A 21,994-nucleotide genomic window follows, 5' to 3' on the forward strand; every position below is an offset into this window, starting at 1 on the left:
GCTGGCAACAGCTCTACCATGTCAGCTGAATGAATACATGGAGGAAACTTAGGAAAAGTCTCAAACATCAAAGTCCCCATAGGTTTGTGCTGGAATCAAGATCTGTGTCTCTCTAGAAAGGCTGCTTGAGACAGATTAGTCTTAAAAATGCTAAGAAATTGACAGCATTTCCATAGGGACACTTGAACTGAATTTCCATTTAAAATCCATTGAAGTACCTTGCCTCCAACATTACTCCAAGTGTTTTAGAAAACTCTTACAGAGATCTGGATCTTTCCTGGCTCACTGACAAGGGGAGGCCATGATCTCCAAGCAGTCCTGAGAGCTGCTTCAGCTGACAGCTTAGAGCAGCCCATGTGCACTCCTCTGCAACCCTCCAAAACAAGGTCATTTGGGGACAGGTTTGTCCAACTTCTAAGCCTTTGACAACTTTGGCAAAGAGTTTGAATTTAACAAGAAAGGTCAAAAACCACCCCTACACTTATCATAAAGAATTTCCATCCACTACCATCTTTTCTTAAAATGAGCTCAACTTCATAGTAGAGGTAGTGGGCTTCCACCCTCTACTGATCAATTTATTTCAGTGGACAAACTTAGGACTTGAAGAAAACAAGTGACCAGAAGAAACCCAATGCAAATGATACAATCAACAAGGAGAGAAGGAATTACCAATAGTGAGATTTCTTTATTGTTAAATTTCAATACTATCATCTTTCAACTTTGACTTAAACTTACTAAACTTCTTTGAACTAATCCTACATTTATAAGAAATCACCTACTGCTCAGTGCTAAGATAACCTACTCTTCTGTACTAATTTAAAGAATCCTAAAAAATCTAATCTTCTAGTTGAAATGAAAAATCCTGATTTCAGAGATCTTCCATGCTGAAGCTGATGTCTGGTGCCAGTACTCCACTCACTGCTGGTCAAATTCAGAAATGCGGCTCTGAATATGGGCCAGCTTCTTGTGGAGGTACTGGCACCCACTCTTCATTTCAGAGTAGCTGGGGCTACCCTGTGAAGGAGAAAGCAAAAGAAAATCAGGGCACGCAAACACTTCTGCAGAGCTTGGAATCTGATGTCCTTTGCTTTAAAAATGCCTTGAGGCAAACTTAGCAGTTGCCATGGCCCTGCAGGTCTGGTGTCACACGTACCTGTTGTAACTGCTGATAATCTGCTAGGATTCGATAATGCAGCATCTGCAGGAAAAACAAAGAAACAAAAATAACAAATCATGAAGAATGTTTCACTGGCACCATAAAATGCACGCTTTGGTAAAACACTAAAAGTACATTCAGTCTGACTCTATAGAGATTTTCTTCTCTGTGAGCCACCACTCTTCTGGGAGCTCTGCAAAATAAATCTCCATCTCCCAGCATCACCCAAGATCTGTAATTAAGCCTCTCAATAGGCAACAGAAGGAGTCCATGCTCTAAGACTCTGCTTGGGACATCTCTCATAGACAACTGTTTCTTCATAGACAGCTCAAACAGGGGCTTTTGGGCAGGGTCTTGCAAAAATCAGACTCAGCCCAAGCAGTGTCTGAGCATATTTGCCAGTTCCACAGTTTCCCTCTGTCTCACTGAGCAGCTCCAGGGAATCCAAAACACTGCTGTGATGAAGCACAGTCTTCGTGGTTTTATCCTTCTTTACCTGATAAGCTTTGGAGCCTGGAGTCAGAGACTTCCATTGCTCCTGAAATTGTCTGAATTTCTTGATGATCTTGTCAATCTTAAAATATAAATTCCAATATTCCTCATATTCTGCATTGAAGTCGTCCTTGTAGTGCTGGCGTTGCTCCAAGGAGACAATTGCTCTGTATTTTCTAAAGGAAAAAATGAGACCATTTTTCTCTGAGTGAACTCTAAGAGAACATTTGAGTGTGTTTCTAATCCATAAAACACACATATAATTTGACACCAAGCACAGTGAAATCTCAAACACAGACAACCAAGCTTTGAGTCAGTGGCTCTGGGCCTGACAGTTTTTGCTTTCAAGCTCATGTGCATCAAGAGAATGTAGTCAGGTAACTCTGGGAATCTGCCACATTTCTATGTGGCCCATTTCTAGTTCAAAATCGCTGACATTGTAGAGGTTTCCTTCATGAGCAGGTGGAGCACATTTAGAAATTATGTGCCCTCATTTCAAATGTCAAAGGAAAAACAAACACAGCAGCTTCAGGAAGAGAAGACATAACTAAATTATAATCTCTTCCTCTGTAGGAAAAACTTAATTGAGTTACATATGACTGCAAAAATTCATCTGCAAAATATTTTTGTAAAGGAATGTATTTATGGAGATGAGTGAATTTTTGAGCTACATTCTTTTCTGCTAATGGTAAAGCAGAGTCAATGATAATATTTGATTCTTCTAGTGGAGAGCAAGTTACATCACTGACCTGGGAACTGAGGCATTTCTAATACACAAAAGGAAACAAAGCCACAAAAGCAAACTCTAGACAAGTCAGAAACTACAAGAAGAATACTCAAAGCACATCAGCTCCTAAGGAGGGAAAAACTCATTAATGCTCAAAGCCACTGATGGGAGTCAAACCTTCTTCATTTCCTTCTCCCTCAAATCAGCAGGTGTGAGGTTTATCAAGCTCATGATACAAATCCAAGATGAAGTGGCAATGAGAATAATAGATGTCACTTGCCAACACTCTCACACCAATGCTTCTGCTCCTCTGGGCCTTAAGGTCTGGTTCTTATTGGATGATAAAAACTCCCTCCACGTTGGAATCAATTCCTTCAAACCACCCTGAGATTAATTTTGACAAGCAGTAAATTGCTAACAAGTTGAAATTCAGTAGTAGGACAGACAACAACTTGTGCCAAGGATGCATGCCAGGCCTGATACACCTGACTAGCAGGATAATTTTGAAAAGAAAACCACAGATGCCTTTCCCCATTTTGGGCGGTCCCAGAGCAATGTGAGCCGGGGCCCTGCCGCGCCTGCTCCAAAGGCCGCAGCTGCCCCAGAGCCCCAGAGCTGCAGGAGGCCTGGCTGCCCCTGCCAACACCACTACCCTGACACAAGCTGCGAGCAGTTTCCAGGGCTTTATACCACACACACACTTCTCCCTCCTCTCCTGCAAATGCCATGAGGGGATGCAGCAGCACTGCTGCAGCTGAGCCTGTGCAGCTGCACTGCAGGAAGGGAGGGCCCGTCTGGGCCTAACCCACCTCGGTGTTCATCTCTGCTCTGAGCCTTGGAGGCCCAACAAAACCTGCTCAAACTCATCCTTTCAGCACAGCAAAGAGATGGACACTGCACCCCACTGAGAGTGGCAAGAGTGAATTGCTATTTGGCTCACCTCAAGTAGTCTGCTTGGTTGCTTGTTGCAGAGCATGTGGAGGCAATGGAAGGATCTTTTCTTGTTCCTGCAGAAAAGCAGAATTTTGACACTCTTCGTCAGGAGATCGTTAAAAGGCCAAAGGATCCCCATTGGACATTCTTGAGAAAAGTCCTTCAGTGCTTTCTTTTCACAATAAATTATTTAGAAGAAGCAGTAACATTTATTAATGGGGCACACACAACCCTCTCCACAGTAGCCTGTCCTGGGGTTTAGAAAGAGGGAATGGCCACTTTATCCTACAGGTTGTGCATTCCCACAGTGTTAGCCCCAGCTATATAATTTGTCATATATAAAGCATGAGGTGTCATCTGCAGAGCCATTCAATTATTGCAGCAACAGATGCAGCTTCACAAAAGACAACAGCTTGAGAGAGACCAACATTGAGGTTCTAACAAGAAATGAAGAAGGAAGCTGAGTTCTTCTCACACCATGTTTTATCCCCAATTCCCTGCCAGTTCCAGGGCCCAAAGTTTGGAGGAGTGCCTGCACTCTTGTCAGCAGGAAAGCCAGTTCCATTCTATTTGGCTTACTGGCACTAAGGCTCCAATGACCTGCAGCCAAAACAGATTAACATGGCAGGATGGGGTTGGAAACAGCTCTGCACTTGTGAATTGCCCTTTGGCTCTTTCCAAAGGCATTTGGGAAGCATTGCACACATAACCTCAAAGCCCTCTTTCCAAAGAAATGTTGAAGAGCTACGATGATAATAAAAAGAGCTGCCATAAGGAAAAGTCAGCAGAAACAGGAAGGAACACTCAGGATCTTGGTAATCTCTGCTTTCCACTTGAGGTTTTGTGCCAAGCATCAAAGACCCACAGGATCCTTTATGTTCCTTGTGAGCTTCCATTGCCCTTATTTACACAAAGTAATCTTGTTCAAACTCAGCCATTCTTGCCAATCTTTAGGCCACCTGAGCTTTAATTTTTGAGGAAAGAGCTGTCATGTGATATTCCATTTGCTTTTGTTGATTTCAGTGTTCAAACTATTACATGGTATAGCAGAAGTATAAAAAGAAGTGTAAATATAGTAATAAAGCTGGACAGAAATACCAATAGTCAGAGCATGTTCAATACAACTTGCCTTTGCTGTGAGCATTTAATTTCCAAAAGTGCAGTTGCTCTCATGGCTCAGTCCACACAAAAGCTTCAGCCTGAGCCCCAATTTGAAACACAGAACAGATTTTTCCTTCACCATCTGGGCAGAATTTTGTTACTGCCTCCTGATAAAAGCTGCTCATGTGTTTATGGATTCAAGCAGAAATCCTTCCAAAGGCTCCCAAGGTTTGCAGGTGCCGTGTGCATGTCCAGAAGAAATGTGGGAAGACCATCTCAAAGCACCTGTCTCTACAAGCACACCAGCACTTGCAAGAGGCATCTGCACACTCTAAACCTGCCTCCACGCCAAACCCAACTTGGAATCTGCAAGGTCAACCTCCAAAAGAGACAAGCCACAGATTTAACAAAGCAACTGAACTCTGCCCTACTGCCTGTGTCCCTGTCATCAGAAATCAAGTGTTCTTTATGCCTTTATGTTTAGCTTTTCAACACTGTTTTCAGTCTGTACTACTTCCACAGCTTTTGAAGAAGGAAATTCTGCAGCTGGGATGGAGAGGAACTCACAGCCCCATTCAAATCCAGATCTCCAGGAAACCACACCCCAGGTTTTGAGCCTTTGGAGTTTCCATGAAAAGGCTGAGTTCAGTGAAAAACCATGCAATCACAGAGATTTGACTGTTTCAGTAAACTAGTCTGAAATCAATGTGTGACAGGTTTGTGCATTCAGCATGCAGTCTTGGAAATCTGCTGATGGAAAAAGCGGTGTCTCAGTCAACGGTCAGTTTACTAGAAATCAAATGGAAAGAAATAACCCATTCCCTGTGGTTTTATAATGCCTGGTTCTTCATTTTAATCAGCTTCTCCCAACAGCAAGCAATTTCACATTTCTTTGTCCTCAACTGGTTTTTGCACTACTTAGAGGGAGAATTTCTAAAACTTAATGTCATTTTAGACAAGGTTCCAGCAGCACAGGTTCTGGGCTTTGCTGTTGTTGTCTTTTAAAGCAAGAGATACAATCTAATCTAATGGCAGGAAAAAAAAAAAATTCTTGATTTTTCATGACCATACATCAGGGGTAATGGTAGAGCAGTGATGTAGAGCAGTGCCTTTGTGTATCCAGAGCCAGCTTTCAAAGCTCCCTTGTCACAAGGTGCAAGAGCACAATTAACTATTTCCAAACACTGTCAAAGAAGGATGTTTCCATATAATGAACCACCAGAAGAGGAATATGAGAGAAGCACAGATGGCAGGAAGAAAAGCACTAAGCCTTGGCCTAGCAGAGATGAAGGTTTGGAATTAGGACACCAGACAGAAACTCCACTGTAGAGAGTGTGGGTAAGGAGAATCACTGCTTCCATGGCTTCTAGCCCAAGACGTGGGGACAGCTGTGACCACCCTGTGGATCCCCCAATCTTGGTCAGTATAAAGGTGGTACCCCCAGAGAGACTTGGGAACCCCCACCACCGAGAAGACCAAGGGTGAGGAAGGACCAGCTGGATGACAGAGGGCCCATGTGGGGATGATATCTTCCTACTGAATGTCTCTCTCTTCCCCTCACCCTGCCTCTCTTCTCTTATTTCTTTCTATCTCCCTACTTTGCATTTCCTGTTCAATAACATTTTTACTCTTGACTGTGGAAAGAGGTGCGCTTGCACCTTAATTGCACCTTAATAACCAAATCTTTACACCACAGTTATGAAAACAGGAGTCAGGGAAACCAGCACATTAATACCTTCATCGAAATCCAAGGGATGCAACTGCTTCAGTCTTCCCAATTCATTTTTCTTCCTGTTTGAATTGGGGATCTCCTCTGCACTCTGGCAGGTGCTGGGATGATGGAACTCTGAAATTTCTCTCGTTTTTGCACCACATGAGTGCAGGGGGAAATGGAGCCAAAACTTGGAAGCATGTCCAAAAAGCAAAGGGATGTGGAAGGCAGAAAGAAGGAAGAAAAGTGGCCACCAGCTGCTGCCTGGACATGACTGGGCCAGTGACCAATTGTCCTCTTCTTCCTCATCACAGGACTGATAAATTCAGAAGCCAGAGGCCGTTTCTGCAACAATGACAACATAATTTGTTCATCAACCTAGGAGCAGGGTCAGCTTTTGCTCCCATTCTGAAAAGGCAGCATTTCTGAACTGGCCAAGGTTGAAAACACATCTTTCTTAACTAAAAAGAGCATTCAAACTAGCAAGTAAACTGCAGGTAAATACAGGCTCTATCTCATCCCTCCTTTCTCATCCTAGCACTTAGCAAGTCCTACTTCAAGTCTGGAGCTAAAATGCTTTGAGAGAAAGACATTCCCATTCAGGAGCTCCATCAAAACTTCCCGAAAAGGGAAGGTCCTGCACATTGACATCACAGCTTTTACACCACCAGCAAGTCTGCTAAAATTTACCATACAGTCCAGAAGGTTAAAAATGCACAAAATACCTGAGCAGGTCTTGCTGGAGCGTCTCTCTCAGAAGGTCCCAGAGATGTCACTTGACTGGTGTTGGTGGGGTTCTGAGATGGAGCTGATTTTCTGTATGGATGATCCAATAGTTCATGTTAAAAGCCTGAATATCAACTGTCATAGTTCTTTCCATGCAAGGAAAACAGACCTTGAGTGTCAGGACTCAAGGAAACAGCATGAAGCTGAATTGAGGGAGCTTAATCAGGATATCATGAAAACATTCATGGCCCAGAGGGTGCTCGAGCATTGCAACAGGCTCCCCAAGCCAGTGGTCACTGCAGAAAGAGCTCAAAAAGCGTTTGGACAACTCTTTGGGCACAGGGTGTGATTCTCGTGGTGTCTGTGCAGGACCAGGATCCTGGAAGGTCCCTGCTACCTCAGCATATTCTAAGAATCTAGGCTTCATTTCCAGGGCTTTTTTTTTCCCGTTCTCTGAACGACTGAATATTAACTTCAAATTCTGTCTGTCTGTGTCAGTGTAGCCAGGCCAATCAGTCTGAAGGGTTTGAAATAGATGTTCCTTCAGACTGAAGGAATTCTCCTTTGGATTCCACTTGGCTACCTATGGGCAGACATTTCAGAAAACAAATCTTCATTATGGTTGCTGCATGCACACTAGAGAAATATGATTGTTCCTGAATTGGGTGTGAGCACGCAATTAGAGCTGAACAATGTCTTTTTGCACAGAGCTGAATTATTCCCTTGCCGCATGAGTTTTAAGCCATATTAATGTTTCACCAATTGGAAACAACCAAGTATCTCCATTCATATCCAGCAAGACTTCCATTGAAAAAAACACATTTAGTGGTTTAGTCACAATATGTAAAGAGAGGGGGTCAGGAAGAGGTGGATGGCCCCTTCTTCCCTGAGAGCCAATTCCCTTTGCCCTGCCCCTTGCTACGGACCCTGTACCCACCCCCGCTTAAACCTTGTGCAGAGGACATGGCTCATATTTGTCTCTGGTTCCCCTTTGGGGCGCTCAAATAAACCTCACTGGAAGTGACCTTATAAAAGTCCTCTCTGCCTCTCTGCAGCTCCTACTATTTGAAGCAACTCAGCTGTACTGCAGAGTCACCAAGGCCTTGGTGTGCTTTCCTCGAGTGCAGGAATCTGTGCAGGGATTAAGGCCAATGCTTAGTATTCCAAGAGTGTTTACCAACTGGGCATTAGCAGTGACAAAGTGCCTGGTACTGGAGGAACATGCAGCAGAGGGGCTGCAGGCTTCCTCCTGAGAATTGCCTGCAGGGCAGTTCTATCTGGAAATGCCATATGGATGTGTCTCTTTGATGCATCTACAACTAAAATATCCAACAGGGATTTAAAAAAAAAAAAAAAAAGTGTGGTCGTTTTCTTCTTTTGGGGCACTTTGAAAACAACTCTTCCTCTCTTATTTGTGCTGTCAACTGATATGCTCCTCCAGGAGGTCAGGCTAACCAAAATGTAGAGTTCTTATCAAACCCAAACTGTAGAAGGAACAGTAGAAGTACTAACAGTCATAAAAACAACACCAGCATTAAACCAGCCACACAGCCAATCAATTTCTTGGAAGTATTTTGTCTTCAATGGCTGGTGACAAGTCAGAGTCTAAAGGGAATCTAGGAAGCCAAGTGTTCTCATCAGTTTGGCCAGACTAGCACACACACCTTCACGGAGGCATTGGCTGGGTTGCAGCCTTCTGCTGCTTGCAAAACAATCCCTGCTTTTGTCTTCACTGCACAGGGAAGCTCAGGCAAAGCCCACCCACTCCCAGCTGCCCTCAAAGGCAAAAGGAATGCCCCAAAGTGCTGCGTGGCTGCCCCTGAGCACAACAGTGGCTTCTGTAGAGATCCACAATGTCTGTCTGACACCAAAGGCAGGAGGAACATGTGCTCCAGGCCATGCTGAGGCACACACACCATTCACTGGTCCATCAGACAGAGAACACTCAGGACGTACTCAGCAGCTTCAGGCACCTCCTCAGCAGCCTGACAGCCAGCCTGCTCCCACAGCTCCAGCCTGGCTCTGCAGGGAGCATTCTGGGGGACCTCCCTCCTTCTGAGACACAGCTCTGCCTTTCCCATTATCTTTGGGCCTGCAGTGCCATTCCTGCCTTCCTCAAACCTGCATTCTGGTAGTCTCTCACCTGACCGCTCCTTTCCCTCATGGCACAAAGGTCTCTCCAGCACTGTTTACCAAGGGCCAGCAGGGAGACAAAGCCACCCAGACTGACAGAGCCCAGAGAAACAGTGCCCATAAGGAGTGCAGAGCAGTCCAAAACAACACACAAGCTCTCTTTTCACACCCTTTGCCTTTTGACTGCCTCAGCTTCGTACCTCTTCTTGGTCACTTGCATGGTGGCAACTTCCTGCTTCATCTCAAGCAGCCTTTTCTCCTGCTCCTTCTCTACCTCTGCCAGGAAGTTTGCCCATGGTGCCAGCAGCTACTGTGCCTCCAAACGCTGCCCTTCCAGCTCCTGGTGAGGGGAGGAAGACACTTTCAATATAGTCCCAGACAAGCTCCCCAAATAATCAGTGGAAGCTTCTTGCCTCACACCACCCCCCACCAGAAAAATGCACATCAGTAGTGACTCTGTGCCCTCCAGAAATGCTGTCCTAAGCAGAAATTCAGCAGGTGGGAGAAAAGGAGATGGCACCTTCCTTTCCTGCTCTGATGGCTCCCTCTTTCCTAGCCCCTCTCTTCTCTGGATTCCTACGTGCTCTCAGAGGCTCTGTTCTCCAGTGCTGACGTGGTCCTTCTCATTTCCTTTGCTTCCTGCATTCCCTTGCTGCAGGGATGGCAGCAATCAGGCTGTCAGAAGAGGCTTAAGAGAGGCTCTGCTGATTGCAGAAATGGATGCTGCCCAAAGGGAAAAAGAAACAAAACAAACCAAATTAAAAGAGACAAAGGAAAAAGGAACCATTCTTTTCCAAACTGATTTCCTAACAGGGTCGAGCTGGATTCCTCCAGCACCCAGAAATACACAGACATGGGGCTGAGGGCACCAGCAGCACATCTGCCTTCATGTCCAGCATGCTGCTGTCACAGGCAAACACAGCCCAGAACTGCACTAGTCCATTCCTCATGGTGTTGTCACTTGCTGGGATTTTTGTCCTCCTATAACTGTGGGATTGCTGCTTGCTGTCCTAAGGATTTATTCCTTTCAGGAAAGTCAGCAGACTTATTTAAGCTCCTTTTTTCTACAGACATGGGCTCTTTGAGTGTCCAAGAGAGATATATGGCAAAAGGCACTCCTCAAGAGACTCCCAAGAGCTCTGAAAAATGTTGATCCCACGTGTTGATCTCAGGAAAGCTGGACATGCAGGTTTTCAGCAGCAAGCCAGGAGCAAGGACACAAGCAGCAGGGTGCAGATGTGCTCAGCTCTGGCTTGCAGGAAGAGCAGTGTCTGCCTCAGCACACCCCACTCCCTCCTGTGCTGGCTGGCATCTTCCTCCACAGCAGGCACAGCCAAGGAAGTGGCCCGGTCACCAGCTCCTTGTCTGCCACCAAACCTGGCAGCAAAGCCACAGCCATTCTCAGCTACTTGATGGGGCCAGGCAGCACATGGGGCTGGCACAAATCCTGCACAGCTGTGCCTGTTTGGCTGGCAGAAACCTCCAAGGGTGGGCTAGGAGGGACAAGCTGGCTGCCCTCGAATGCTCAGAGTGAGCTCCACCCCAGCCCCCACCTTCCCACAGACCAATCTAAAACCGCTTGGCAGGGACTGCTTTCATTGTGTTCCTCAAGCCCCCGTCCCCAGCATTGCAATACTTCAGTTCCTTTGCTACCAGGCAAACCTGAATACAGCACCTGAGAGCAAAAGAGGGACACAGAAATGACCAGAAGGTGCGAGCTCTCCTCTGAGGAAGGGCTGAGAGACTTGTGCTTGTTTAGCCTGGAGAAGAGCAAGCCCCAAGGAGACTTTTCAATAGTTGTAGGGGCTCCTAAGAAAGCTGGGGACATATCTTTTAGCAGGGCCAATTGCAAGAGGACAAGGGGGAATGGCTTTAAGCTAAAAGACACTCAATTCAGATTGGCTCTGAGGAAGAAACTGTTTGTGAGGAGAGTGCTGGAACACTGGCACAGGCTGCCCAGAGAGCTGGGAGGAGCCCCAAGCCCGGCAACATTCAAGCTCCGGTTGGATGGGACTCTGAGCAACCTGATCTACTTGAAGATGTCCTTGCCAGTGGCTGGAGTTCTGGGCTAGATGACCTTCACTGGGCCCTTCTAACCTCAGCAATCAAGAGCCTACTTGGCTTTCATTTGAAAAGCACCCAAAGCAGAGATTACTCTGTGGGGGGCCCATCTGATTCCCTGGAGTTTGGCCGAGGAGCAAACCCTGGCAGGGAACAGCTGTTTGGCCTGCAGCCGCTTTGCCTTGTACCTGCAGAAGTTCCTTGGCAGAGCCTCGCCTGTCCACATCCATCTGCAGGCAGCAGCCCAGAAATTCACACAAGCCAGGGGGTAGCCTGAGCTGGTGCAGATTTGGAACCCCTTGCTTGCCTATCAGGTAGCTGGCCTGAAGCAAAAGGAAACATGAGACTCTATGTGATTCTTCCATATCCTTCAGGGCTCACCTAGACCCCATCTTTGAAGCTCCAGTCTGCAGTGGCAATTTCTTGCCTACCAGATACTTAGAGATGAGCCTTCTCTCCCAAAGGAAAAAAGGTTCCAGTGCAGCCCCAGCTATTCCAAGCTGCACCAGGTCTTGCCTTGACAGCTGATGTGAGCCCCAGAGACCTTTTTTGAAGTGGCCCTTGCTGGAAGCACTTCAAGCTGTGGGAATGGGATTTTCTCTAATGGACTCGGAGCAGAAGGACACGGCTATCTGAGCACATTTGCACCTTACCTTGTCACTGGTCTCCTGCATATAAGGAGCCTCTCCTGTGGCCATTTCTATTCCCACAATGCCAAGGGACCAGGTGTCCACTTTGGGGCCGTAAGGCTCTCTTCTCACCACCTCGGGTGCCATCCAGTAAGTGGTCCCGACCATCGACCTCCGTTTCCTGTGCTCAGGGCTGAGCACAGCACAGAGGCCAAAATCAGCTGAGGAGGAAAACAAACACTGCTTCAAGTAGGAAACCAAGGAAAAGGGTTCCTCACTCTCAGTCCCAGAATGCAGTGCTGAATCAATCTGGAAAAGCAGCTGGGCTCTCCTTCCTCAGGGCTGCAGCCAAGGACATGGGCAATTGTGCAGGTGACAACCCGCCTATGACTCCTACAAAACCTTGGCTTTTCCTCATTGCCCTGAACGTTTACACTGTAACTCTCTCCCTTTGGAAGGAACACCCACAAACCAAAGTTACTCTGGATACCTGGTTGCTCTCTAGACCACTCAGCACCTTCCAGCTGCGGCCTGGGCTTGCACAGCGCTCCCTGCACTCTCAGCAGCCACTGCTGGCACCCGGCAGCCTCTCCAAAGCAGCCCCACACCGCCTCCCCGCAGCGCTGCGCCTGAGCAGGAATACCCACCCAGCTTGACGGAGCCGTCCCGGCCCAGAAGGATGTTGTCACTTTTGATGTCTCTGTGGATCACCTGCTTGGCATGAAGGAAAGCCAGGCCTTGCAGGCACTGCCAGGGGAAAAAGAAACAGGAGGCCAAAAGTTAGCCTGATCTGATTTCATCACATGCAAAAGGAGGCTGCTCCTGAAGATTCACAGATCTCCAAGGAGCAGTGAGTGCTGGCAGGAGGAAGAGCTTGCTGCTGCAGCACTAGGAGAGCAGGATCTTTCCAAGGGAAGGCATATTCGCTTTGGAGGGGGAAACATCAGTCAGTCGTTGCTCGAGACTGTCCCCTGCAAAGCCAGTCAGAATGAGCGCTGCTGCAGCGGATGCGCTCTCCCCGTCCGGACGACAAACAATGGTTTGCCAAAAGAGGAAAACGTCCCTGCCTTGGATACCAAGGAGATCACTGTCGGGCGGGAGACTGGAGGACAAGGGTTCTACGGCTGCCTCGACAGCAGACTTGGAAGTAGCTCCTTTGTCAGTTTTCAGCAGCAAGCACCATGCTGGGTGCCATGCCATCCTTTGGAGTGGAGACCTGTGGCAGATGAGTCTCTCTTTGGCTTGGCCTCTGGTTTAAAACTCTCACAGCAGCACCTTTGCACTTACAGGCAAAGAAGACAGTGCAGAAAGGCTCTGGGCAAAGGCTTGGGGAGGCAAAGTGCAGAACAGAAAATAAAAAGGAAAAAGAGACAGAGAGTTCAATGATGGTGGATAAGAGTGAAGAACAGAGTACAGGAAGGGCAGGGACACTGGCAGGCAGTTCAGTCCAGATGCTCTTTCTTCTCTGAAGCAGAAGAGCAACACAGAAAGAAAGCTCTGAACATGGAATCACTCACTTTGCAGTGCTTTCAAAGGACTAGCCTTGTCCAAGCCTTCACAAGCACAAGCAGGACCCCTTACCTCCCAACACACTGTTGCTATGTGTCCTACAGCCATCCTTCTCACGGTGACCACATCAGCTAAGGAGCCTCCATCCATATATTCCAACACCAGCAGGACAGCCTCATCCACAAGGTAGCTGCAAGAGGAAAGCAAGAGCATGGAGCTGAATGTGCACAGCTAAATTGCTGTGGGGAAGAAAAGACTACAGCTGAGTTTTGTTTCCAGGTCACTGGTAAATGAAGACGGAATCAAATGAAGACACACTCCACCTAGGCTAGCCAGTGCCTGCCATCTGTGCCACCTAAAGGAGGAAGGCACATCCATGGAAAAGGAGACGGCTTAGGTGGCAAGCAGGGGAAAAAGGAGGTTTAGTGAGGAAAAAGATAAATCTGGAAGTGGACACATCCCAGCAGCTGCTTCATCATCTTCAGACACAAATTGCCGCATTCCTTTCAGGAGCAAGGAGACACAGTTTTCACAGCTTTTACTAAAGGCAAGTGGGTGTGCAGCACTGCCAACACCCTTTGGAAAACCTTGCAGAAAGGACAGTCACAAACAGGAAAACAATTTCAGACCTGGCAAATTATGTGTCTCCTAGCCTAGTCTTTTGGCATGCAAGGCTATGGAAAATAGTGGGAACAGCACAAGGTACATAATCTCTGGCATGTTTTCTCCTCCAACACTTAGAAAAAATCACGCCCCAAACCAGCAAAACCACATGCAGCAAGTGAACATACAGGCTGCTGGCTTAGTAAGAGAGCCACGTTTCTGAGATCAATCTTCAAGCTGTTTATGTCAGGAAGCATTCATGGGGACAGAATGCAAACTCCTCCCATGCCTGGTGCAGGAGTGGATTGATGTTCATTGAAAGATCCATTTTCTGCCAGAGGCTAAAGAGCTTTTAAATCTTTGCCTTGCAAGTATGGAAATGAACGTTCCCAGAAAATCACCAGAACTACTTACCTTTCTAAGTAGCTGACAATATTGGTGTTCTTATTTTCTCTCATGAGCAGGATTTCTTTTAATATTCCCTCACAGCCCTGGTGCTGGAGATAAAGTTCCTTTACAGCCACCTACAATGACATCAAAAGCTCTTAGGGACAGACATGACCAGAGCCTCTTTCTCTGGCACTCATGGGCCTGGATGCCTTGTCACCTCGGAAAAAAGGGACTCTAAACCATCAACCACAAAGCGCTAACACCACCCTCTGCACTCGCAGGCTTCTCAAACAGACTTTGTTTAGCACTACTATTATCATTTACACACGCTTTGGAAGCCAAAAGTAATTTTTCTCCTGTGAAGAGATGGCTGCCAATTCAATTGTGTGCCAGAGTAAACACATACAAACATGATGGGGAAAATGCTGTCAAAAAAGAACTGCAAAGCGACTCAAGGTAAAGTTACAATCCCAGCACATCCTCACTTCTTCAGTTTGGCTTTTGCAACTTTGAAGAACAATCTTTAGACTTGAAATTATTGAATGGGTTTAAAAATGAATACCCCTTTCTGTGGTACACTATGGATGTGCCCCAGGTTCTAAGTACAGGGCTCAGGGCTTTCGGACGCCTCCGAAACCTCCCTCCAAGTGCAGTTCCTGAGCACAGCTCTGCAGCTGGATAAGGAACTACCTTCTTTAATTCCTTACTATTAAGGAAGATGGAATGTATTTCCTGAGAGTCAAAAAGAAGAATTCAGGACTTGGAACTTCTAGCCCCAAAGAGCAGCAAGACTCTCCAAGACACCACCATGCCTGGTCAGAACAGAGAGCATCTCTCTAGTGGAACACAGGATCAACACAAGGTTGTATTATTTAAGGCTCTTCATCAACTTCTTCTCATTCATCTGTGCACGTGTCTCTCTGTGTGTGTGTGTGTGTAGGTGTGTGTGTATGTGAACTAGGTTCCCTAGGACTGAAAGGCAAAACTGTGCTCCAGACAAGATCTCTCTTTCTGAAGGGCTTGCATTGTATTTTCCAACTGAATCACGTGATAGAAAACAAAATATCTGTGTCTGATCCTGGGCTTAAGAGGAATTGGGCTGGAATGATGGCCCTTGCCATCAGCTAATCTATGCATATTTATCCAGTAAGTCCAAGCTAGCGTGTCCTCTGAAAGACACCACGGCCATCCTTGCATTCATTCAGGTAGGTAGGAAGGACAAAGTCTGTCCCAAATGCATTTTGCAGCCTGCCTCTAGACAGACTGCTTCTGCAGAACAGCCTCTGCAGCAAAGACAGGCAGGCCAAAGCTCTGGCCACAGATCACATCACAGGGGAAAGCACTCAAGAACTGCAAGATCTGCATGGGCACTCACCGCTTGTCCTGTGGCAGTGTCGAAGGCCTTATAAACAGCTCCAAAGCCCCTAGAATCAGAACAGTGGCAAGAACAGAGAAGTTGTTCAGTGCTGAGGAGCAAAAGGCACCCCAGGCAGGAGCTCTCTGCTGCCTGCAGTGTCTCTAAAACACTGGGCTTTGTCTACTCTTCAGCCAAGGCACAGCAGCCCAGCAGCCCTCTGCCATGCAGAGTGTCCAAGAGAAAAGCTGGCTCCCACAGGAAGAAAAAGGGCTGCTAGAAATCTCCAATGGACACACTAGCTTATGCATGTTGGGGGGTTTTCTTTGCCTTTTCCTTCTTGTGTCTGTGCCTGTGACGTGCCTTTCCAGGCAATGAAACACACAGTGCTGCTGGGCCTTCTCACTGCTCTCTTTTCATCCTACCTGCCAAACTCAGGAAATGCCATACAGCCTTTCTTATTTTCCTGACCACTGAATATTGTTTCCAGAAAAATACTACTAAGGAATGCTACTGAGAGCTGTTATCTGACAGCTGTCTGGTGGGAAACAACACACAAAACCTGCTCTCTCAGCTTTTCCTTCCTTCATGAGTGTGGCCATATTACTTTGAATCATACAAAACCATGTCTCCTGGGAAAATAGGCAAACTGGTGCCCCATCTTGGAGGGACAGGAGGGCTTCCAGGTCCTGCTCCTTGAGGCAGCCAAGACATTGTCAGCATCCAGTTATCTTTGATGATGCCTTGTACTGCCTCAGTAGTGAGACAGGGACAATCTGGAGCCAGGCTCTCAAGATGCTTGCAGCTTGCCTGACTTCCCACATGCTATTGCACCACCAAAATTCCTGGCCCGTGGTTCTGTGGCCCGTGGCTGCACTCACCCACTGCCAAGATGTTCCCATCCAGTGTACTTCTTTTCTGGATCTTCCACACTCACCACACACCCTGAAAGAAACAAAATGCAAGAAGCAAAGTTCAAAACAGAGAGATTGAGCTTGCAGGAGATCTGAAACCCAGCTCCACTCTCTGGGGCTCTGAGCAATTTGTGGTCTTTTGGCTAACGATAACATCAACAACAACAACAACAACAGCAGCCCCAGCAAGACAGGCAGCTCTGCACAGAGTCTGATTCTCCCACACTCCTTTGCAGGGTTGCCTTGACAGGAAACTAAGCCCATGGAAAAACCATCAGAGCAGACAGAAATCAGAAGAGAACAGGCACCAAGGCAAGCGGCTGTCATCTACAAATGGGAAGGAGGGCTGAAAAATCAGCAGCCTTCATTTTCTTGGGAAGAAACACTCTCTTGGGAGATTCAGCACAAGATTACATACTTCCAAAGATTCAATGCACCCTGGGATCTGGGATGAATTTTTATCAACATCTGCTTTTTGCAGACCAGAAAGAATATTGCAAAGTGAATTCCAGGAGAGGAGGGGATGTTCCCTTCCTCTCAGCAGTTTGCCTAAAGAATGCCTTGACATTTTCAGAGAACAGCAGCTCATGCTACATCCAAGAACAATGGCTCTAAGAATTAGAACCCTTTTCATTTAGGAGCAGGCTAAGTTCTGAAGACCACTTTGCCTGTTCCTCATTCAGTGAAGAACTACAAGTGCTGGTCTTCAGCCCGGGCTGCAGCAGCCACGGGCACTGGACTTGGCCCCTTGAACAGCACCCATGTGCCCCATCTTCCCAAAGGGCACAGCTCAGATGGGTCACAAGGACAGCGCCGCTCCTCAGGCGCTGCCGTGACACAGACACCGCACAAAGGAGATGCTGATCGTCTCACCAGCCCAGGCAAAGCTGCAGCAACAGGGCGGCAGCTGCAACCCCACAGCTGAGGAAGTCTCCAGCCCCTGCAGGCACAGCAGCTGTCAGTGGCAGGGCAGGTATGACAAAAAGCTTGGCAAAGCGCACGAACGGCCACTGACAGCCACTGTCAAGAAGCCAGAGGCACACCCAGCTCTGTTACAAGCTGTTGACCCCACTCAAGACAGAACATGGTTGTCTTTCTCTTCAGACCCACGGAGGAGTCAATCAATCCACCTTTTGTCCCAACAGCTGATGGCAGACACTGAGTAAACTGGGCTCTGCTCTGTGCCTGACCCGTTAGTCTCTGACAGCACTGCACTGGCAGCCCTTACTAGTTGTAAGAAGCAACTCAGCTGTACTGCAGAGTCACCAAGGCCTTGGTGTGCTTTCCTCGAGTGCAGGAATCTGTGCAGGGATTGAGGCCAATGCTTAGTATTCCAAGAGTGTTTATCAGCTGGGCATTAGCAGTGACAAAGTGCCTGGTACTGGAGGAACATGCAGCAGAGGGGCTGCAGGCTTCCTCCTGAGAATTGCCTGCAGGGCAGTTCTATCTGGAAATGCCACATGGATGTGTCTCTTTGATGCATCTTCCTAGGCATACAACTAAAATATCAAACAGGGATTGTCAAAAAAAGTGTGGTGGTTTTCATCTTTTGGGGCACTTTGAAAACAACTCTTCTTCTCTGATACCTCGGGATTGTTCTAAGAATTTTAGCTTTTAGGGCACATTGAAAAGACCTCTTCCTCTCTTATTTGTGCTATCAACTGATGTTCTCATCCAGAAGGTCAGGCTAACCAAAATGTAGAATTCTTATCAAGCCCAAACTGAAGAAGGAACAGTAGAAGTACTAACAGTTATAAAAACAACACCAGCATTAAACCAGCCCCACAGACAATCAAGTTCTGGGAAGTATTTTGTCTCCAATGACAAAATTTTGTCTCCAATGACAGGTCAGGAGTCTAAAGGGAATCCAGGAAGCCAAGTGTTCTCATCAGTTTGGCCAGACTAGCACACACACCTTCACGGAGTCATTGGCTGGGTTGCAGCCTTCTGCTGCTTGCAAAACAATCCCTGCTTTTGTCTTCACTGCACAGGGAAGCTCAGGCAAAGCCCACCCACTCCCAGCTGCCCTCAAAGGCAAAAGGAATGCCTCAAAGTGCTGTCTGGCTGCCCCCAAGCACAACACTGGCTTCTGTAGAGATCCACAATGTCTGTCTGACACCAAAGGCAGGAGGAACATGTGCTCCAGGCCATGCTGAGGCACACACACCATAAAACACTGCTCGGTCACACAAGAAATCCCCAGCACGTACTCAGCAGCTTCAGGAACTGCTTCTCTCTCTCCTGGCTTGAGCGGGCCGAGCTGCTCATGCTCTGGTTTTCAGGCTGTGGAGAGGAGGCTTCTTGGCAGGATGCTGCTGCACCAGCAGCTTCGATGGCAGATCCTGCATCCACCTGGGACAAGAAATTTGTTTGTGTCAGAAAGGTGCTTGGCAGAGATGCCCCAGACAGAGCATTTCAAAGGCAAGCCCTTAGGAACAGCACTGGTGTTAGGCTGCAAGCTGAGCTGTCAACTCTTCCTCCTCAAGTCAAACCCACACAAGCAGTCAGAGACTACAGCTTGTCACAGCCAGCCGTAGAGGAGAGCGTGAAAGGAAAAGAGCAACTTTACACTTCAGCCCGTTCTGAGGACTGCAGTCACCATGGACAGGGACAACTTGCTCAGAATCTGTGTGGGTCACCATGCTTACCTGAACAAACCCCTCAAAAAACAAAGGGAGCACTAAGAGGCCAGCAGAAATACATTCACAGGATTGCTGGCCCACAGGCCAAAGCACTAGCCCTGCTGCCCAGGGCAGCAGCTGAGGTTCAGCAGCCCAGGAAGTGTTCTTCTGTCCAGCTGCTATGGAGCCCACAGAGCACGGCGGTCAGAGACATTGCCCCCATCCACTGCTGCTCTGCAGGGGAAAGGCAACAAGGGCAGAGACCACTTGTTGCATGACTGCAGTGCCTCCTGCTCTTTCACTCACCTGCTTTTCTTCAGCCAGCCTGTACTGCAGCAGGACCTTGTGCATCCTTTCCATTTCCTCTTGGTGCCTCTTCTCCATTGCCCTCATCTTTCTCTCAGCTTCCTGCAGCTCAGCCTGCAGCATGACCTTGATATTCCATCAAGAGAAATCTTACTGGCACCTGCCATCACACTCACGTTTCCTCTTTTCCAGTCTCAAAAGCACTTCTATTCAGCCACTTCTTTCTGCTTCTTTACCCAGCTCTAACCCTTCCATCCCAGCTCTTCTTCCTGCTGCTCAGCACTGGAGCCTGCCAGGCTCTGTGCTTCCAGTGCGGGCAGTAGTCCTTGCCTCCCCTTTCCTCAGATCTCCAGTTCCTGCCCCCATCACTGCCCTTCCCTCTGCTGCCTGCCTACTCAGGCTCACCTGCTCATTCTGCCACTGCTCATTCAGCTTCTGCCTCAGCTGCTCACTTTGCTTCAGCTCTCTCTGCAGCTGGTACACCTTGTGGATGACACAAGCCTTCTGACGCTGCTCTTCCTGCAGCACCTGCCCACAAAGGAAGAGAAGATGGCTTTAAACTTCCCACACTCCACTTGTGTGGCAACCAAGACTGATGTGCTCTCGCTTTCCAAAAGCATTTTGTTCTCATGCTCGTATTTCTGTGGGGCCAGCTAAGAGACAATGCCACCCAGACAGACAGTGCCCAGGGAAGCAGTGCCCATAGGGAGCACAGAGGAGTCCAAAACAGCACACAAACTCTCTTTCCACACTCTGTGCCTCTTGACTGCCTCTGCTTGGTAGCTTTTCTTCTTCAGCTTGCATGATGCCAATTTCCTGCTTCATCTCAAGCAGCCTTTTCTCCTGCTCCCTCTGTACCTCCGCCAGGAAGTTTGCCCGTTCCTCCAGCTGCTTCCGTGCCTCCACATGCTGCTCTTCCAGTTGTCTCTCCTGATCAGGGGAACAGACAATTCCTGATGAAGTCCAAGCAATGCTCCCCATAGAGAGAAATGGAAGCTTCATCCCTCCAACAACCCCCCCACCTGGAAAGTGCACGAGTCATGACTTTGTGCCCTCCAGCAATGCTGTTCTAACCCAAAATGTAGAGGGAGTGTCAGCAGGTGGAAGGAAGGAGATGCCACCTTCCTTCCCTGCTCTCATGGCTGCCTGTTTTCTAGCCCCTCTCTCCTCAGCATTTCTGCCTGTTCTCAGAGGCTCTGTGCTCACATTCCCCCTGCCCTTTGATCAAGGAAGAGCTGCACATGGACTGCAGGATGAGGATGAGGCCAGCGCCTCCATGATCCAGTCACAAGGCAGGCCACCAGCTGAAATACCAGCAGCACGGGGCCTCTTGCGTATGATTCAGGCCCAAAGACATCTGTCCACCATGGGAGGACAGAAAGCAAGGAACCCAGTTGCTGGGACTGCAGTTGGCAGCAAGGTCAGCAGCTGCCTGCTGCATGGCACAAGGCTGTGGGGAAGATCCTGCCCCTTCGCTGCCATGCTTTGGGTGGCGACCACCCAGCCTCCTGGGGAACTTGGCTGATGCCCATCCTCAACCTGTGGCTGCATATACTGTCCCAGCATTGTCCTCTGGCTCTTCACAGGCCTTCAAGTATGAGCCCTTGAAGGCCCCTGCTGCCTGGCCCAGCAACGTCTGGCCTACAGCAGATGCTTGTGGCCATGTCACATACTCAGGCTGCTCTTCTGCTGACCCAGCCCACCAAACCTGCCTGAAATCTTCAGGGGCCTCTTGTTTCTTACCAGTTTTTGCATGAGGTTCCTTTTTTCCTCTTCCTGGGCAGATTGCCAGAGTCTCAGAGCCTTGCAGCACTGTTCTTGTGCCCAGCGGAGCTGTTCAGCCATGTCTTCACATTGCTGCTGGCTGAGAGCTCTTACAGCCAGCAGCTCACAACGAAGGCCCCTCACATCCTCTGCAAACATGACACACGGCAGCAGTCAGACACTCCACAAGCAGAGCAATCTGCTGGCCTTAAGCCCTTCCAGTTTCAGGCAAGGAGGGACCTGCCCTCAGCTGCTTCACTGCTCAGAAGCCCTGGGCACAGAGCTGCCTTCGCAGCCACTGCACGGGGCAGGGCCACCAGCAGAAACAAAGCGCACCAGGCTCTCACCCAGTATCGCCTCCTTGGCCTGCCTGGCCCTGTGCACTTGGGCTTCCACAGGGCTCCTGGCCATCTCCAGCTCCCATATGTGCTGCTCAGCCTCCAGCAGGCTGCTTTGCAGGCTCTCCTTCTCTGACCTACAAGGCGTGAAGATGAAGAGCAATTGCTCCTGGCACACAGGGGCAGCTTCTCCAGTAAGATGTGCTTTAAGATCCCTACACCTTAGTACACAAAATGGCTTGCATGGAAACTCAGATACAGCAGGACTATCTTGCCACTTTACATAGCAAAGCAGGCCCCTCCAGGTGACTGGGCAGCCTTTCCTCATGACCTAGCCCAGCTCAGTTTGGTCTCAGCAACCAAAGCTGAAATTGCTGTTGCCTGACCTATCACACACGGGTGTGCCCACCAAGTATCTGCAAAGGGACAAAAGCCCAGCCTCTGCTCACAGCCCTGATCTCATCAGCACTTCCAAGTCACTCCGCAGGTGCAGGACAGAACAGGGCTCTCCTGGCTGACTCCTCAA

General features: G+C 48.3%; 1 protein-coding gene and 2 long non-coding RNA genes across 3 annotated transcripts; all 3 read right to left on the reverse strand.

Annotated features, from left to right (window-relative positions):
* Positions 1-665: 665 nt before the first annotated feature.
* On the reverse strand, positions 666-2,910 carry LOC135298326 (uncharacterized). Its single transcript, XR_010360316.1, has 4 exons — positions 2,553-2,910; positions 1,653-1,824; positions 1,154-1,198; positions 666-1,014 (listed from the first exon to the last, which is right to left on the reverse strand). It is a non-coding gene; the product is annotated as an uncharacterized LOC135298326 (long non-coding RNA).
* A 405-nt stretch (positions 2,911-3,315) lies between these two features.
* LOC135299799 (serine/threonine-protein kinase PAK 3-like) lies at positions 3,316-20,170 on the reverse strand. The gene is made up of 16 exons (XM_064419222.1): positions 20,126-20,170; positions 19,772-19,894; positions 19,367-19,492; positions 18,650-18,791; positions 16,407-16,470; positions 15,547-15,595; positions 14,196-14,305; positions 13,251-13,368; positions 12,317-12,416; positions 11,694-11,890; positions 11,229-11,363; positions 9,500-9,702; positions 9,180-9,319; positions 6,846-6,936; positions 6,145-6,465; positions 3,316-3,382 (listed from the first exon to the last, which is right to left on the reverse strand). Exons 1-12 carry the CDS (start codon positions 20,168-20,170, stop codon positions 9,658-9,660), a joined length of 1,254 nt encoding a protein of 417 aa, XP_064275292.1. The 3' UTR covers positions 3,316-3,382; positions 6,145-6,465; positions 6,846-6,936; positions 9,180-9,319; positions 9,500-9,657.
* Positions 20,171-20,224: 54 nt separating this feature from the next.
* LOC135299870 (uncharacterized) lies at positions 20,225-21,603 on the reverse strand. Its single transcript, XR_010361710.1, has 3 exons — positions 21,478-21,603; positions 21,110-21,279; positions 20,225-20,296 (listed from the first exon to the last, which is right to left on the reverse strand). It is a non-coding gene; the product is annotated as an uncharacterized LOC135299870 (long non-coding RNA).
* Positions 21,604-21,994: the final 391 nt, after the last annotated feature.

This window comes from Passer domesticus, chromosome 4, assembly GCF_036417665.1.
Source record: "Passer domesticus isolate bPasDom1 chromosome 4, bPasDom1.hap1, whole genome shotgun sequence".
Classification (NCBI taxonomy): domain Eukaryota; kingdom Metazoa; phylum Chordata; class Aves; order Passeriformes; family Passeridae; genus Passer; species Passer domesticus.

Excerpts from the sequence above, each read along its gene's own strand:
- LOC135299799 (XM_064419222.1), bottom strand. The coding sequence starts at position 20,170 with ATGCAAGCTGAAGAAGAAAAGCTACCAAGCAGAGGCAGTCAAGAG. Across the intron at positions 16,471-18,649 it reads GCAGTTCCTGAAGCTGCTGA|GGTGTGTGGTGAGTGTGGAA; the intron begins GTACGTGCTGGG and ends TGTTTCTTTCAG. Across the intron at positions 12,417-13,250 it reads TAGCAACAGTGTGTTGGGAG|TGCCTGCAAGGCCTGGCTTT; the intron begins GTAAGGGGTCCT and ends TTCCCCTGGCAG.